The 18721-nt window shown below is 35.8% G+C and overlaps 1 protein-coding gene across 4 annotated transcripts in view; it reads right to left on the bottom strand.

Annotated features, from left to right (window-relative positions):
* VPS13A (vacuolar protein sorting 13 homolog A) overlaps positions 1 to 18721 on the bottom strand; it is a 269920-nt gene that overhangs the window by 114565 nt on the left and 136634 nt on the right. For all 4 annotated transcript variants that reach the window (XM_021689382.1, XM_044920643.1, XM_021689383.1 and 1 more), the window contains 3 exons: positions 10589 to 10756; positions 8922 to 9226; positions 1154 to 1301 (listed from right to left, as the gene is read on the bottom strand). In XM_021689382.1, coding sequence (XP_021545057.1) covers positions 1154 to 1301; positions 8922 to 9226; positions 10589 to 10756 — 621 coding nt within the window. The remainder of the gene's footprint in view (positions 1 to 1153; positions 1302 to 8921; positions 9227 to 10588; positions 10757 to 18721) is intronic.

Below are 18721 nucleotides of genomic sequence, written 5' to 3'. Positions count from 1 at the left end.
GCTCAGGTCATGATCCCAGGGGTCCTGGGATCGAGCCCCTTCATCAGGCTCCCTGCTCAGCAGGGAGTCTGCTTCTCCCTTTCCTTTTGCCTCTGACCTCCACTTGTGCGCTTGTGCTCTGTCTCTGTCTCTCTCTCATAAATAAATAAAATCTTAAAAAAAAATAAAGAAGATAGTTTCCATTTACAAGTTAGGGAGTCTAATATGATCTTATACACTAAGAGCTTAAGGATTTTAAGTTGAGATGATCATGTTTTAAAATCTAAATGTATTTCTGAATTTTAAAATCTGAAACCTTTAAAAATGATCGTTTTCTCTTTTTGAATACATTTTTTTGGGGGGAGAGAAATAGAAAGGAAACTGGGGGTGGGAGGAGGGAAGAGGATTTGCTGAGTAGGCTTCTTAAAGTAACCTTCCAGACAGAGTATGTGCTACTATCACTTTAGCAAAGCATGTGATATAGTTTTGACCTCCATGCAGTCAAAGGGAAGATAGGAAATTTTGCATAGTTACATTAGAGTTCTGTGAAGCAGTATCAAGCAATAGCTAGGTAAAGTTATGCATAAGGAACTGACTCATTTGCCATTTTCATCGTCAACCTCTTCCATTTCTTCTAGGACCTTCTCTAGGTTATTTCACATATTGTCGTGGCTTTAAATACCATCTAGATGCTGATGACTTTCACATTATTTTTTCTAGCCTAGCCCTCTCCACTAAGTTCTAAATTAATATATCCAACGGACTACTTATCAGATCTGATATTTGCTTCCTGTATGGAATTTACCACAATTTATAACTACTTTAATTACATGCCTATGTACTTTTTTATAGTCTAACTATCACACCTCTAACACCATGACTGCTAACCCTTGCATTAGACTGGTTAGATTCCATGAAGCCAGAGATAATGCCATAGCTTCTTTGCCACTGTCTCTCCATATATAACATTGGACCTAACACAGAGAAGCCATTTAAATGTTTGCTAAATGAATGGAGAACATTCAATGAATTCTAAGTTAATATAGCTACTATTTCAATTTTGACAGAGCTGATCAATATGTAACATCTACACCAAAATATCTTATGTTCCCAAGCAATATTTTTAACCAACGAAACAGAAATCAACAAGCAGAAACAGAAATCAAAAAGTTACCTCCATGGGCTTTAGCTGAGCATTTACATTAAAACAAGGAACTTCCTGGTACCACTCCCAAGATAAATTTCGCTCAACAATCACCTCAAGATTTAATGGCAATAGCAGATCTAGTACTTCCTGGTATGCATCATCAATAAATTGCGTCCTGTAAGTAGAAATAAAATTGTTTTGTTTCATATACACTCATAGTAAAAAAATTTTTTTAATTTATCTTTCTATATACAAATAGTAAAAATCAATAATTTTTGTATTTAAAGAAAAATAAAATCTACCCAGCCTCCCAAGTCAAAATGAGAGATATTCCACCCCACTGTGAATTTAGGTAACTTTCTCTGAGCTCAAGTTATCCATATTATAAAGAAATCAATCTTTAGAATAAGATTTTGCAATACGTTAAAAAAAAAATGCCAAAAATATGTAAGTTGGATAGTAACCCTTAAATGAGAACTATCTCTATATAATTGGAAAACATACATTATAGATGACACCTCATTATAAAAACAACTTAATTCACTCACTTAGGTATGGAGAATACCACATATACCCTTAACTTGATAGCAAAGTTAGACCATATAAAATGTCTACTTCTGTGGATGAAAAGCAGTCGAATATGGGAAATTTCATATTAAGCTGAAACATATTTGCCTTTCCAAATATTCGTAAGGGTAGGAATGATGCTCCAGAATAATAAAAACAGTAGATTACTGAATGCATTTCAAGTGATAATGTGACCACAGAAGCCTCTCACTGTATGTTCAAGTGACAACTTCAAAGTGGTACTAATAATGTACTTACATTTTAACTAGTGGCAAATTCCAAATGCTTCAACTAGGGTATGTATGAAGCTATGACTGCAGAATTTTAGATTCACTTACTCAAGTGGAGAGAAATATGGGAGTCATCCGGGATCTCTCAGAATGCCTAGTATCATACCATTTTATGAATTAAATGCATGCATGCTTGCAATCTCCACTTAATGGGAATACGTTAGGAAATCTAAAAGGCCTATAAAGAATATTTTATTTTTTTATTTTTTAAATTTTTAATTTTTTAAATTCCAGTATAATTAACAGAGTGTTATTAGTTTCAGGTGTACAATATACTGATTCAACAATTCTACACATTACTCAGTGTTCATCAAGATAGGTGCATTCATTTTAAAGGCTTTTTTTTTTTTTTTTTAAAGATTTTATTTATTTTTTTGAGAGAGAGAGAATGAGAGACAGAGAGCACGAGAGGGAAGAGGGCAGAGGGAGAAGCAGACCCCTTGCTGAGCAGGGAGCCCGATGTGGGACTCGATCCCGGGACTCCAGGATCATGACCTGAGCCGAAGGCAGTCGCTTAACCAACTGAGCCACCCAGGCGCCCAAGATAGGTGCATTCATAATCCCTTTCACCTATTTCCCCCATCTCCCCACCTACCTCCCTTCTGGTAACCATCAGTTTGTTCTCTATAGTGAAGAGTCTGTTTTTTATGTTTATTTTTAGTTTGTTCATTTGTTCCTTAAACTACACACGAGTGAAATCCTATATGTCTTCTGAATGGCTTATTTCACTTGGCATTATACCCTCCAGATCCATCCATTTTGTTGCAAATGGCAAGATTTCAATTTTCTATAATTCCATAATTTGGCTATAATAAATAATGCTGCAATAAACACAGGAGTGCATATATCTTTTCATATTTGTTTTTCATATTATTTGGGTAAATACCCAGTAGTGCAATTAATGGATCATATGGTAATTTTGTTTTTTATTTTTTGACAAACCTCCATACTGTTTTTCACAGTGGTTGCACCAGTTTGCATTCCTACCTACAGTGCACAAGAGTTCCTTTTTCTCCACATCCTTACCAACACCTGTTGCCTTGTGGTTTTGATTCTAGCCATTCTGACAGGTGTGTGATTATATCTCACTGTGGTTTTGATTTTCATTTCCCTGATAATGAGTAATGTTGGGCATCTTTTCATGTATCTGGGGCCACCTGGATATCTTCTTTGGAGGAGAGAGAGAGAGAGAGAGAGAGAGAAAGAGAGAGAGAGAGAGAGAGTGTGTGTGTGTGTGTGTGTGTGAGTTCTGTAAGTTCTTCATATATTTTGGATAATAACCCTTTACCAGATACATCATTTGCAAATATCTTCTCCCATTCACTAAGTTGTCTTTTTGCTTTGTTGGTTATTTACTTTCCTGGGCAGATTTTTATTTTGCTGCAGTCCCAATAGTCTATTTTTGCTTTTGTTTCCCTTGTATGTAACTCTTTTCTCTTGCTGCTTTTAAGATGCTATCACTACTTTTTCCCCATTTTAATTACTATGTATCTTGGTGTGGACCTTTTTGGGATGGTTTTGTTGGAGGCTCTCTCTGCTTCCTGGATCTGGATTTCTGTTTCCTTCCCCAGGTTTGGTAAGGTTTCGCCTATTATTTCTTCAAATATTCTGCCACCTTTTCTCTCCTCCCCTTCTGGGATCCAAATGGTGTGAGTGTTATTACACTTCATGGTGTTGCTGAGTTCCCTTAATCTACTTTCGTTTTTTTATTATTCTTTTCTCTTTCTCTGGTTGCTTGATTGCTTTCCATTGCTCTGTCCCCCAGGTCGCTGATCCATCCTTCTGCTTCCTCTAGTCTATTTATTCCCTTTCATGTATTTTAAACTTCAGTTATTGAGTTATTAACTTCTGACTGGTCTGTTATGTCTTCTTTCTCTTTGTTGAGGCTCTCACTGAAGTCCTCCCCTCTTTTCTCAAGTCCAGTGAGTATCTTTATGACCATTACTTTAAATTCTCTGTCAGGTATATTATCTCCATTTTGTTTAGCTCTCTTGCTGTGATTTTGTCCTGTTCTTTCATCTGGGACATATTCCTCCATCTCCTCATTTTGTCGAACTCTGTGTCTGTTTCCATGTATTAGAAAAATCAGCTATGTCTCCTGCTCTTGAAAGTTGTGGCCTTATGAAGAAGTCCTGTAGCATTCTACGGTGCAATGTTCTTTGTTCACCAGAATGTGGTGCTTCAGGAGTATCCTCTAGGTGTTATGTGCACCCTACTCTGACTGAGCTGAATTTGCCTTCAGTCCTGTTGCCTGAGGTGGCTCTCTTTGCCTGTTGTGGGCAGAGTTTGGTCCCTGTGTTGTTAGTAGTCCAGTCTGGGGCCACCTACTGACTTGGGTCAGACCAGGTGTTTGCCAGAGCAGTGGTAGCAATGAACTACAGATGCCTCTCCCTGTGTTGTCCCTGAGAAGCTTTTGTTAGTGGGTGAGATTGCAATCAGACCAGATGTCGGCGCCCAGCCTACTGTTGAGGCCATGGGTGAACCGCTGTGTGTGGTTATTTCCCTTCACCCTGTTGTAGGAGTCACTTTGGAATGGTGCTGGCTGGTACTGCCTGCACACTGCCAGGCCTGTGCCACCTCTTTGGATGGACTCCTGCCAAGGGCATGTTGGAGGGGGAAGGTCCACCAGAGAATGCGGGGGCAGACTGTGTGGTGCCAGCAAGGTTTGCACTGGTCTGCCATGGGAGGGGACATCTCTATATTATTAGGTCTAGGAAAATATTCTCTCCACATTTATTCAAGATTTCTTTCTGGTCATTGGTTAAGTTTTACAATTTTCCTCATAGAAATACTGTAAATGTCTTTTTAAAATTTTACATTGCAATTAATAGCTTTGCAACAAAAAGATTTCAATAAAGGTGGTCACAAATATGAAATACTTATTTGTCTTTATGTGCTTTACTCTGAAGCTGTAACCAAACTGAATTTCCAAATATCAATCAATAGTTTTAAAATTATTTCAGGGGAAATTGGTTATACTCTATAACTGAGTAATTCTATTTCTAGAAATTCATCTGTAGGAAATGAATTATCCTAAAGACATGAGTAGAATGTCATATAAGTATTGATGAACAATTATATCAATCACTATAGTGTTATTTATAACAGCAAAAGAACCTAGGATCATTCTAACACCAGGCAAATGAATTTTTAAAAACCTGTAGAATAAAATGAAATATTTAGAAAAAAAAATGTTGAACTCAAAATAACATGGAAAAATATAGCATACTGTTAAGGGAAAAAATGAATTTATGATCCAAAATATACAATATAATTCTTATTTTACTCAACTTAAACATATGTGCAGAAATCATGAACTAGAAGAAACACACCAAATGATTAATAGTACTTACCTTTGGGTGGTCATATTGTCAGCAATCTTTTCTGTTCATCCAAGTACCATTTTAAGTTTTTCTTCAGTAAAAAGTTAACTCATTTTTGGACATAAAAATAGTATTTTTAATGCTCTAGAGATATTTAGCGAACTCTTCAAAACAATCTGTTTGTAATATAGGCTCACACCTAGTTTACACCTACCATTTCTTGAAATAAGGCAAGATGTGATTATAGATAATCTTTTTTAGTAAATTTAGACTTTCATACAGTTTAAAAAGTTAATGAGCCATCTAAAGTTTAAATTGTTACTCTTTAGTCTATTATTAAAATAGAAGTCTCTCACCCACTATTTTCCTATGATTTTTGAATTATCTGGATTTGGCTGAACAAATCATTCTACTTTTTCCAATGTCTTCACTAAATGTATTACCTTAACTGAAACCTGGCTTTCCATGGAGCTCTACTAAATAGAGGCCAATTTTTCTCCAACACCCTATCAATCTCAGGGTTAAGAGATATAGAAATCATTTTCTTTAATTTGCAATGATATTCCCCAACTCTCACTCCTATCCCTTTAAGCATAATATCAACCAGGTTTACCACCTTCTACTTCTTGCTTTAATCAATCAACAACTAGTCAGTGTTTATTTTTGAAGACTTTGAGATTGATGAATCTCCAGTTTATAAACCCCTCTCTACATTCTTTTACTCTATCAGTACCCTCTTGTCTTTGATTTCTTCCATCTCCATTATCCATCAACATAATCAACATGATGGATATTTAACAATCTCAATATTTAACAATCCTGTTTCACTACCTTGAGTCACACCTGCTTGTTAAAAATTCAGGCTTGCCTGAATCTAACACCAAATATCAAATATTACATAAAAAAATATCATGTACTATTAATTCATGGTTAACAACATCAACAGAGTCCTCAACATTGTCTCAACAGCCCCCCTGGATTGCCCCCATCTCTCTGCCTGCTCTTTCTTAGTCTCTTTTGAGAAATGTATGTTCCTTACATATTGGCATTTGTGAGCATTCTGTCCCGTATGTCCCACTCTAAAAACTGTGTGATAAAGACTTTAATAACTACCTAAATATTACTAAGGACTCCCATATCTAGAAGTCCAAACACTCTAATATCCACACACATGTCCAAGTGCCTTCCAATCTCTTTCTATATATCTCCATATCAAAGTCAGACAACAACTTCCAAGTTATTTTGCCCAATAGAGAACTCAATGTCTCTACTCAACGGTTTTTTCTGCATTGCTCTGTCTTATCTCCGTGAACTGCATTATTACCAAATACTGAATTTTACAAACCTGCAACCCAAAGTCAAATTTAACTTCTCTCCTTGAATCCTAACATCCATTCAACAATCTCTGACTATAAATTCTACTTTTAAATTTCTCTTTACTGGTTAGTTCTCCACTACCTCACTTCCCTACCCTAGACAGCATTACATATAATTCATATGTGAATCACTCTAGTAGTTAGTAAACCATTCTTTCAACCTCCAGTGTTGTCTCCTTTTCACCTGGTTTTCTATAACCCCTCCAAAATCTAAATGTGATCCTAGTTTTGTGCATCAGCTCAGTAAATTCATTAAATAACACCTACCTCAACAATGAGGTAGGTACTAAAAAATATTTATTCATCCTTTGTAAAGACTGTTATTAAACTTCTTCCTAGCACAGTACCTGGGATATACTAGGTGCTTAATAAGTACGTAAATACTCAATTGATGAAAATTTCTCCTTCCATCCAAGATGAAATAATGTGAACCAAGCTTACCATCCTGCCTGAAACAACTCCCCCTCACCAAAAAAAAACCCACATAAAAAACATTAAGAAGTGGTTTTCAAGACATAGAACATCAGGCAACTGTCATTTCTGAGAAGTGGTAAAAAAACAAAGTAAGCCCTAGGATTGCCCCAACTTTCATTGTTTTGAGATAATTTACAGGCCAGGGCAAAGGGAGGGGTAAGCCAGGAAAAGATCGGCAAAGTCCACCAAGTTGAGAAGACAGAGCTGAGAGTCCAAAAAGAACAAGGCAGCTAAGTTCATACGGTAAAATGCCAGAGAGAAGAGCTATAGAGAGGAACTCTGAAATTTTAACACTAAGTGTCTACATTAGATATGTTCAAAGCGGTAATCTTAGCTACCACCAAAAGATACCTACAAAAGGAGCAAAATTAAACCCAAAGTAAGCAGAAAAAAATAATATATATCAGAGAAGAAATCAATGAAAAAGAGAAAATCAAAAGGTAGTTCATTAAGATTAGTAAAATGACATAAAATTATAAATATCAAGAATAATGGGGATAACACTACAGATATTAATGAATAACAGGAGTATTATGGACAACTTTATGCCATAAAATTTTACAAATGAGATGAAATGGACAAATTTCTTGTGAAAAAATTAAAGATCACTTAAGAAAAAAAATAATTTTAATAGTCCTGAGTTTATTAAAGAAATGGAAATTGCAGTTGAAAATCTCCCACAAGCAAATTCCAGGCCCAAATGGCTTCAATGGTGAATTCTACCAAACATTTAAGAAATACTACAATGGTACACAAACTGTCACATATGTATCCATGTCAAAACTTCTCAAACTGTATAAAGATATGCAATTTATTACATGCTGATTATTTCTCAATATAGCTGCCTTAAAAATATTCAACTAATAGAAATAAGGGCCAGGGGAACCTGGCTGGCTCACCCGGTAGAGCATGTGACTCTTGATCTAAGGGTCATGAGTTTGAGCCCCATGTTGGGCATAGAGCTTACTTAAAAATTAAAAATAAACTAAAATTAAAATTAAAAAAAATAAAGAAAGAAGGGCTGGAGGGAGCCAGACCAGCCAGAGGTCAAAGAGAAGTAGAGGTAGCAAAATAAGGGGAATGAGACAAGGAAAATGAGATCAAAGAAAAATGACGGGGGAAGAAGAGGGCAAGTGAGTGGTATAAATAGAGACGGATCCAAGTCAGAAAAGAAAGAGAGTGCTAAATCTAGAACAGGTGATTAGAAATAGCATGGAAACACAGTTAAGTAGTTCTGGAACTATTCACTTATTCTCTTATTCTCCTAATTTGTATTAGGAGATTCACTTATTCTCCTAATTTATAATCCTATGCCCAACGATTGCATATGATTGTATTCTACTGTGTTTTATTTTGTTTTAAATTAGAGCATCAGATCCACAGCACGAAGCTGATAGAGTAGTTTGAGCAATGCTGTATTTACAAAGTGAGTAAATGTATTATATTAGAAATTCTCTCACTTTTTTCTTAACCTTGTAATTTATAAAGAACTACAAATAAGCACAAATATACATCCTCAGATAATAAATTGTACAGTGTTCCTAATTACCTAAGGAGTGATTTTCAAATACCATCTAGGTTTTCAAAGAACTGGAAGAGTATAATAGATCTTGCCAAAAACCCTGGGGAAGAAAAATATCTCAAAATTCAGTAGTTATATAAAATAAAATCTCCCTGTAGACAGAAGACTCAGGATACCAAAACCTTTAATGTAAAAAGTTTGAAAACGATTGCATTCTCCACAAATGTACTTAAAAAAGCTTACCTGTATAGTCGCATTTCACTCAACCTTATTGTTATCAAATCAATAACGGGTGGGGGGTTGCTCTGGCTCTCTGTTATTATATGGAATGTGTTTGTCATTGTAATTAGTCCAAAATCAGCAACAAAAACATTTTCAGAAACTGGAGACTGTGGGATGACCACCACTGGGGCTTTGATGTTAACATCCAACGCCATTCTAGAACTCCTCTGTGCCAATTCTTTTACACCAGTAGCAGCCATTCCTGCTGCCTGAACAGTAGCCTCAGCCAAGGCTTGTTTAGCCGCTTGAAAATTATCTATAAAAGCCTAAAAGATAACAGAATTATATTCTTACGGTTACCATTAATTAATGATTGTTAAATGTATCTTGATAGTTTTGATTTTACCTCCATGAGAAAAATTTTTTCTTGGTACAACCAAGCATTCTTTATTCAAAGTCTGGTTGTCCATATTAAATCTCAATTTTCTGCAATAAAAGTTGAGAAACACCAGGATACAGAAACATAGTGAAAAAACAAAAATCTTGTCCCTGGAACAGAGCAACATGCGGATATTGCAAGGTTTCACTGGCAACTCCTTCCCTTTATTATCTCACTTTTCCTAATGGCTAAGGAAGCATACTATATTTCCCTATAGAGCCTCAATGGACAGACAGCTTATTTATGTTTGTAAGATAAAAAGTAACTGAAAAAATAGTAAAATATGTTTGTCAAGAACTCTAAAGTTTAATTCTGAACTCTAAAAAATACTTCAGTAACATAAAATATATCTAGAATTATACTTAATTTTAAAATTGTACTTCATGTTTCAAAACAATTTATTTTCAGTAATTTTTGAGTGAAAGGCAGGGCTTAGGGACATAATGATTTTTATTTATAAAAATAAATCAGAACAAATAAAAATTAGACCAGGGATGCTTGTTCATCTTTACTATTTGTGTATTAAAAAAATTTATGGCTATAGAAAAAATTGCATTGTAACCTCAATTTAAAAGATCACAAAAACAGCAATATTATTTATTTAGAATCAACTGATTATCTAGTTTATACACCAAAATTTAGAGAAAACATTTTTTTAAAAAAGTGAATACTGAAGTCATAGAGACAGGTAGGACACTCACAGGAAAAAATTATCAGCTGACAGCAAGGGAAAAACACCGGAAAAAAACAATGAAAAGGAGAAAAAGGACTCAAACACCTTATGGCAGGATCATACAAAGATTCATTTTCAACTCTTTAAAGCCCCAGATGATTACAGTTATAATATGCAATAGAAACTATAATTTCCATAATGATTACATGAGACCAAAACAAACTTCAATTATATATTTAGTATTTTTAATTATAAGTTAGGTAAAACAAAGACTTAAACCAATTACATATAAAGAATTCAATTGATATATATAACAAATCCTATATATGGTATATAACGTACATTTAATACATTAGTATGCATGTTTGAATTAACTGGACTATTCCTATACAAAAATGATTTTATATAAATAACACACTATGCATTTCAGTTATGATAAAGGATACCCAGAAAATTACGAAAAATCAGGAAAAAAAAAAAAAAAAAGCAAGGAATTTTTGCTCTTTACCAATATGTCTGACACCCGGCAATTTCCAACTAGTAGGAAAAAATTAAAAATTTGATAAACATACTTACCAATATAGAATAAAGAAATTTTGTGACAAAAACTACTTCAATGCAACCAACAGTTAAATTAATTTGAATGTCAACCACATTCATATCTGTGTATGCAGAACCAGCAGTTGCATCCACAAAAGAAATCACTTTGAAGCTAAAAACTTCTTTTCCAGTGATGTAAACAGCCTTAATGAGGGAAAAGTTAACTGTCAGAATCCATTTTTAAAATGTGCTTTCAGTACAAAATTAAAGCACAAAATAATGAAACATACACACATATTTGGAAAATCTTCTAAGTAGTCAAGCCAAGTACAAATAAAGCAGTAATTCTAACACTGTTTTTCTGTTTGTTTTGTTTTAACATAGGCCCCATGCCCAGCGCAGAGCCCAACGCAGGGCCCGGACTCACAGCTCTGAGAGTGAGATCTGAGCTGAGATCAAGAATTGGTCGCTCAACCAACTGAGCCACACAGGTGTCCTCTAACACCTTTATCAGAACCTACACTGCAAGGTTTTTCAAATTGGTGATGGCAGCTTCCTTTGTGGGTCATGAAATTAGTTTAGTAGGGCTGGCCCAACATTTTTTTTTAATGGAGAACACTGAAGAAAAATGATCAGACCATATATTTTCATTTAGTGCGTATACTTGTATAATGAGAGTTGCCATATGAATGTTATTATTTGGTCACTGCAGAAAGTTTGAAAAACGCTGTACCTCTGCACCTTAATGAAACCTACTTCTCTTGATTTGAGATATGTGAATAGGTTTTCCAGATTTTTCAAAAATCTCCTCCTATCACTCTACTTCTCTTACTAGTTTGTGAAGGGTCATCTCAACTGCTGAACAAGACTTACCTAAAGCAGTTTGAAATCTCAAGCTCTGCAATACTAGTGAAAAATGGTAGAAACAACAGCACATGTGAAATGTCAAAAATATTTTGAAAGATGGACATATCATGAACTAATTTCGTTGATTTACAGCTTTCTTGACCCTCCTAAATGCTAGAAGGCAGAAAGCTGAAGAGCCATCAACAAGCAAATGAATTCCAACAACATGGAACAAAGAAAACCTAAGGAACCAAAGAAATTAAGGAGCTCTGAAGGCTGAGGTGCAAGATGAGGTTGAAAAAAGTCTACAGGAATTCTGCTTCTGTCTCAGATGTAGAATGCTAGGCAGAGGCCCATTCCAAACTTAACAGCAACCACCACAACAACAAAGAACCAGATAAACTATAAAATCATAACTTTTCTTAAAAACCATTATAAATTTGAGGCTACAACCAACCAAGCAGCCTAAAATCTAAGGATAAAAAAAGTACCTTCAGGAGAGACAGAATACAAGCACCAGCTCACCTGTGTTAAGGGGAAGGAGAAAGAGATGCCAGGTACCATACAAGCTAGATAAGAACTCAGCTAAAATGGTAAAGGTGGACTATGGACTAATGTGAGATACAGAATCTCTGGCAGCCACAAATCCAAGAGGAGTTCACTCCCAGTTGCAAGGACTTCACTGGGAGCTCTCTGCTGGGAGCTTATGAGAAATACTGGGGGCAGAGTAGAAGATGAGAGAAAGCTTTCCTTGGTTATGACCCTGGAAGACGGAGAAGTCTTCACTGCAAAAAGGGCCCTAGAAGATGAGAGAAAGCTTTCCTTGGTTATGACCCTGGAAGAGGGAGAAGTCTTCACTACAAAAAGGGCCAAAGGACCACCAGGATTATTCTCTTCTTAAAACAAAACCTTAAGAAACTAGGAGAGGGGCACCTGGGTGGCTCAGTCAGTTAGCGTACGACACCTGGGTTTTGGCTCGAGTCATGGTTTCAGGATCCAGAGATCCAGCCCTGCCTAGGGCTCTGCACTCAGTGGGGAGTCTGCTTAAGAATTCTCTCCTCCTGGGCGCCTGGGTGGCTCAGTTGGTTAAGCGACTGCCTTCGGCTCAGGTCATGATCCTGGAGTCCCAGGATCGAGTCCCGCATCGGGCTCCCTGCTCAGCGGGGAGTCTGCTTCTCCCTCTGACCCTCCTCCCTCTCATGCTCCCTGTCTCCCATTCTCCCCCCCCCAAAAAAAAAAAAAAAATCTTAAAAAAAAAAATTTAAAAAAAAAAAAAAAAAAAAAGAATTCTCTCCTCCTTCCCCGCCCCTCCCCCCATTCACACAAACTCTAAATAAATAAATAAATAAATCTTAAAACAAAACAAAAAACCCTAGGAGAAAGGCAATACTTAGTTGCCTCGGGAACAGGTGAAGATACTACACCTAAGGGGCTAGGATAAAAGAAAACTCCTTCTACACTCATGGGGAAAAATCTTCTAGGGGCCGCACCATTCTAGGTCACCTTCTCCTAGGGCAGGGAAGAATATTCTCTCCCACATAGGAACTACAAAGATATGAGTCAGATACCATGGAAAAGAGAGACAGATTCATCAAGAATGCCCTACTTTTTTTTAAAGATTTATTTATTTTAGAGAAAGAGCGCATGCAAGCAGGGGGGACGGTAGAGGGAGAGAGAAGCAGACTCCCTGCTGAGTGTGGAGCCTGACACACGGCTCCATTTTAGGACCCTGAGATCATGACCTAAGCTGAAATCAAGAGTCGGATGCTTAACTGACTGGCCACCCAGGTACCTCACAAATGCCTAAAGGAACAGGTATGGCTAGGACTGAAACAGGACTAGGACAACTGACAAGCCTACCCAAAACACCTCCCCCACAACAAAATACTCACCATCAAGCAGGCAAGCACTGATGAAAAAGCAGCAGTAAACTATCATAAAAGAAAGAGTCAAGAGTACAGAAAGAGAAATTCCTAAGGTATGGAAGTAGAGGGAAGACCAAATGCATAGCATGGAGCAGCATTCCAGGAACAAAGTCCCCCATCCTAAGCACAAAATACAGCTGAAGGAATCTGAAGTAGTGGTATAATTAAGACAATCATATTAAACAAGAAAACTCAAACCCAGCTCAGCTCTCCATTAAATCGTCTCAACCTCCATGCTAATAGCCTAGCAGAAAAAGTACCCATTATCAGACATAAATACTATTCATTTCAGTATGTGTCCCATACATGATCTCTCACATTCAATCAGTAACTAAGATACACCGCAAAAAGCAAGGAAAAAGAAAACCCAACAAATGACAAAGAAATCAACAGGACCAGGCCTGCCTGTAACACACATGTTGGAACTTTCAGGCAGTGAAGTTTAAGTTCCTATGATTAATACGGTAAATGCTTCTAGTAGAAAAGGTGGAAAATATGCATGAACAGATGAATATCAGCAAAGAAAGAGAAAGAAGAATCAAGAAAATATTTAAGATTAAAAAAAAAGACTTGGTAACAGAGATGAAGAATATCTTCTATGGGTTAATACGTGGGTTCAACAGAGCCAAGGATAAAAATCAGTGAACTTAAGAACAGCTTAATAGAAATTATCCAAACTGAAACAGGAGGAAAAAAATGGGGAAAACAGTGAACAGATGAATCAAAGGTTGTGGGACAATGCCTAACAAGAATCTAGTAAGAATTTTTGGAATCCAAGAGGAGTAAGAACAAGGAAGGAATGGAAAAGGAAAAGAAGAGGGGAGGAAAAAGAGGCAAAAGAACTATTTGAAAAGATAATGAAAAATAATGTAGACAAATGCAAGCAGCTCAGAAAACCCCAAAAAGAATAAATATTATAATATACTTACATACACCTAGACACACCATACACAAATCCTGAAAGCAGGCATATAAAAATGAGAAATATGTACAAAGGAAAGAGATAATATTACAAAATTCTTGTCAAAACCATGTATAAGAAAGACTAATGCAGCCACATCTTTAATAAGAGTTTGAAATGGGAGGAAAAAAGCCCTATCAACACAAAATCCTATACCCAGCAAAAATTTCAAACAGAAAATGAAAGTGAAATAAAATTGTTTTTTTGGTTTTTTGGGTTTTTTTCCGGTTCTCATCCCTCCTTCCCCCAAAAAGCTGAGAGAATCCAGCACCAGCCGACTTGCATTGTAAGAAATGATAAAGTTCTTCAAGGAGAAACAAAATTGACAGAAATTTGAAGCTACATGAAGAAATTAGTTCCAGTGATGGCTAGAGTAAACTTAAATATAAAAGACCTTTTTTTAAAAAAATTAATTTCTCTAAAGAAAACTGACTAAACCAAAATCAGTACATATGTATTATGGATTTTCAGTTTACACAAAAATAAAACATAGTACAATAATGTCATGGAAGATAAAAATTAGGAACTGATAGTATTATAAGATATACATGAAGTGGTAAAACATTACTACAAGGTAGACTGTGATTAAAAATATGTATTGTAAAACCCAAGGGAAATCATAAAATCAATGATAAACAATCCAAAATTAGGTTAAATGAGGGGAGGCAATATAACAAATAGAACAAAACCAGAAAATAGAAAACAATTGGAGAGAGAGCAAATTTCAAACCAACCATGTCAATAATTGGATTTTTTTTAATGGCCCAGACATCAATTAAAAGTAAGAGATTGTCAGACTGGATAAAGAAGCAAGATTGAAATACATGCTGCCTCTGAGAAACCCACTTTAAATATAAAGACAGATTAAAAGCGAAAGGATAGAAAAAGATATACCATGCAAACACTAATCAAAGAAATCTGGAGTGGCTATATTACTACCAAAGCAGACTTCAGAATAAGGGCAATTACCAAGGACACAGAGAGATACTCCATAAACACAAAAGGGTCAATTCACCCTGAAAGTATAAAGTTCTATGTATGAGATCTCTCAACATATGAAGCAAAAATTGAGATAAGTGAAAGGAGAAAGAGAAAAATCCACAGTTGAAATTTCAACAATCCTTCCTTGATAATCAACAGAACTAATAAGCAGAAGATTAATAGCTTGAAGAATCCTATCAACCAACCTACATGCTCTGACATTTATGGAACATGCAACCCAGTGACACCCAGATATACACAATAATTTCAAGTGTATTTGGAGCATTCACATTTTATGGCCCATAAAACAAACACTAACATGTTTAAAAGAACAAAAAAAGTTTCTTCTCTTACAACAGATTTAAACTGGAAATCAGTAACAGAAAGAAATCTGAAAAACATCTCAAAATATTTGGAGGTTAAACAACAAACTTCTAAATAAACCATGGGTAAAAGATAAAGTTATAAGAGAAATTAGAAAATATTTTGAACTGAATAAAAATAAACATATCAAAATTTATAGGATACAACTAAAGCAGTGCTTAAAGGAAAATTTATAGCAGTAAATGCCTGTATTAGAAAATAAGATCTCAAATCAATAATCTAAGCTTCTACCTTAAGAAACTAGGAAAAGAAGAAATTAAATCCAAAGCAAGCTGAAGGTAGGAAATAAAGAGGAGAAATAAATGAAATTTAAAACAAAGAACAATGAACTGAACCCAAAGCTGGTTCTTTGAAAAGATTAATAAAATTGATGAATCTCTAGTCAGACTGGGTCAAAAAAAAAAGACAAAAATTAAAATTGCATATGCTAAGAAAGAATCAGACTCAAAAGGTACATACTGCAGTATTCCATTTATTTAATGTTCTGGAAATGGCAAACTACAGGGACAAAAAACAGACTCCTAGTGCTAGGGTGGGGAGAAGGGGTAACTACAAAGGGCAGGAGTAACTTCTGGGAGGTAAGAGATCAAATCTATTATCCTTAAAGGTGTTGGAAGTTACACAGTTGTAGGCAGTTGTAGGTGTTCAACAAAACTCCAGGAACTATGCCCTAAAAAGGGTAAATTTTATTAAATGTAAAGTAAACCTGGATTTAAAAAAGAGAAAAGAAACCAGGAAAGAATTCTATATAATGGTTACTGAGGCCCTTTATGGCCTCCCAAATATGCCAAGTACCTTTCTGCCACAAACCCGAGCTGCTATTTCCTCTACCTGGAATGCTCTTTCCACATCTACAATTGATTCAGATTTCACTCAAATGTTCAGAAAGGGATTTCCTGATAATCCTAAGACAATATTAGAATCACTATCATATTATCCTACTTTATTGGTTTTCAAAGCGCTTATCACTCCCTAATAACATTTTTTATTATTTACCCCAGGAGAGGGACTTTGCATCTTTTGTTGACTGTAATATTCCAAATATTGCTAATAAAATAACAGACTATTTTCCACAAGTCACCTGAGTGACCCTGTGACTACCCCCCCCCCCCCCCCCCACTAAAGCCCAAGAGAAGAAAAGAAATTTGCTTAAGACAGAGTTTAGAGTAGAGAGGATATGGCATAGGAGATACCACGTGCAAGAAATGGGTAAATAAAACTAAAAAATGTGCATTTTTAGTAAAAATCTGTAAATTGAAAGGTGAGGTCTCCAACATTCTTCAACCATTCTAGCTCCTAGAATCTAGACTATCAGGCTTATATTTATAGTACTTTTCTCAAAGGAAACTGATCGGCCTATGAGAAAAAAAATAACCTTTATCCTCAAATTTTTAGGCCATAAAATTACTGTATCAGTGCCTGATCATCTACTGTTACACCTATCTGTCCAAACTCCAATAATCAGAAATACATACATATCACCCAGAATTAACGAACATTAATAAGTGGGTAATCTTTGTAAACATTCACTTTTAAAACACTTCTGTAAAAAAGATATAAGAAACTAATTTACAATGAGATCTTATTTCATAAGAATGTTAGATCAGCTAGAATCCTCAGATTCTATGTTTTTCTATATTATTTATAACACATATAAATAACAATTATCTGTACAATGGTTCTAGGGTAAATAGAGGATGATGCTTCAGGGCAGATTCAAATAGTCGGAGAACTCTAGGTATCCTTTACCCAATTTCCCAAAAAAGCTGAGGGGGCTAAATACATTATTATGCCCAAAACCCATTCAGGGCACAACAGTCTGTCATGGCACAGTAATTAGGAAGCTTTGGGCTGGGGCAAAATGTTGTCCAATTCCTTGACATGTGGAGAGTTACCGAACCAAGGCAGTTTGTTTAAAAATCATGTACATTGGCGGGACACCTGGGTGGCTCAGTTGGTGAAGCATCAGACTCTTGGTTTCAGCTCAGGTCATAATCTCTGGGTCATGAGATCGAGCCCCGCATTGGACTCTGTGCTCTGCATGAAGTCTGCATGGGATTCTCTCCCTTTCCCTTTCCCTCCCCTTCTGTTCCCCAGCCTCTCCTCCCCACCCCCACATGCACTCTCTAAAATAAATAAATAAAATCTTTAAAAAATATATATAAAAAATTATGTACACTAGAATCAAAGTCAAAAAATTATGTACACCCAGAGTAGGGAGAGGGAAATGGGGATGGGGCAATAAGACCGAAGTAAGAAACTTCATTTTGTAGCTTTTTGTAAATTGATTTTTTTTTAACCTTATAGATGCATTAGTAATAAAAATAAGGAGAAAAAAGTAAATGCCTTTGGTTACATTATCAGTTCCATTACTAACTACTTGTATGACTTTTAGTAGATGGACTTATTTACGTGAGCTTTACTTCCTAGACAGGGCAAATAGAATGGATAATCTACTTCTTAAATGCTTTAGTACTTTGTTTTTTTCTTAAATAAAAGCAATAGAAGCACATTAAATCATGGATTCCAGAAAATTTCTTGTTCCTTATTACTGTGGACTACACACATTTAATGCTATGGCACTCTTTTTATCTCACGCTAGTAAGCCGGAAGAAGAAAATATAAAGAGTAAGGATTTTTATTTAACATAAAAATCAGGTCATCCCTGTATCTCATCGGTTTTATTAGCTAAGCGTATTCACTTATTTCCTTTCACACTCCAAACTCTGACTTCGTGACTCCAGAAGTACCTCAGCCTTTTCTGATCCTACTACCTGATATTCTCTTCACTCTCTTAAATATACCATCTCACCTAGAGGCTCCGCTGTTCAAAAATTACCTGCCCAACTCTACAACAGTATCTGAACCAAGAACCTTACCGTCTTATATCCAGTACTAATACCTGTCCCTTGGACCACTAGCCATCCAGTTCAAAGGCCTCTGTTAACATTGTGAACAGCTATACCACAGTGGGCACCCATGAAAATAAGCTTAAAAAATAATCTCATCTGTTCAATCTGACTTCATACCCTCTGCTCTTGAAATCTGAAATGCATCACAAGGTTCACAGTA

Source organism: Neomonachus schauinslandi, chromosome 13 (assembly GCF_002201575.2).
Source record: "Neomonachus schauinslandi chromosome 13, ASM220157v2, whole genome shotgun sequence".
NCBI lineage: Eukaryota > Metazoa > Chordata > Mammalia > Carnivora > Phocidae > Neomonachus > Neomonachus schauinslandi.
Note: the sequence above shows the minus strand (reverse complement) of the source record. Positions and strands in the feature narration are given on the sequence as shown.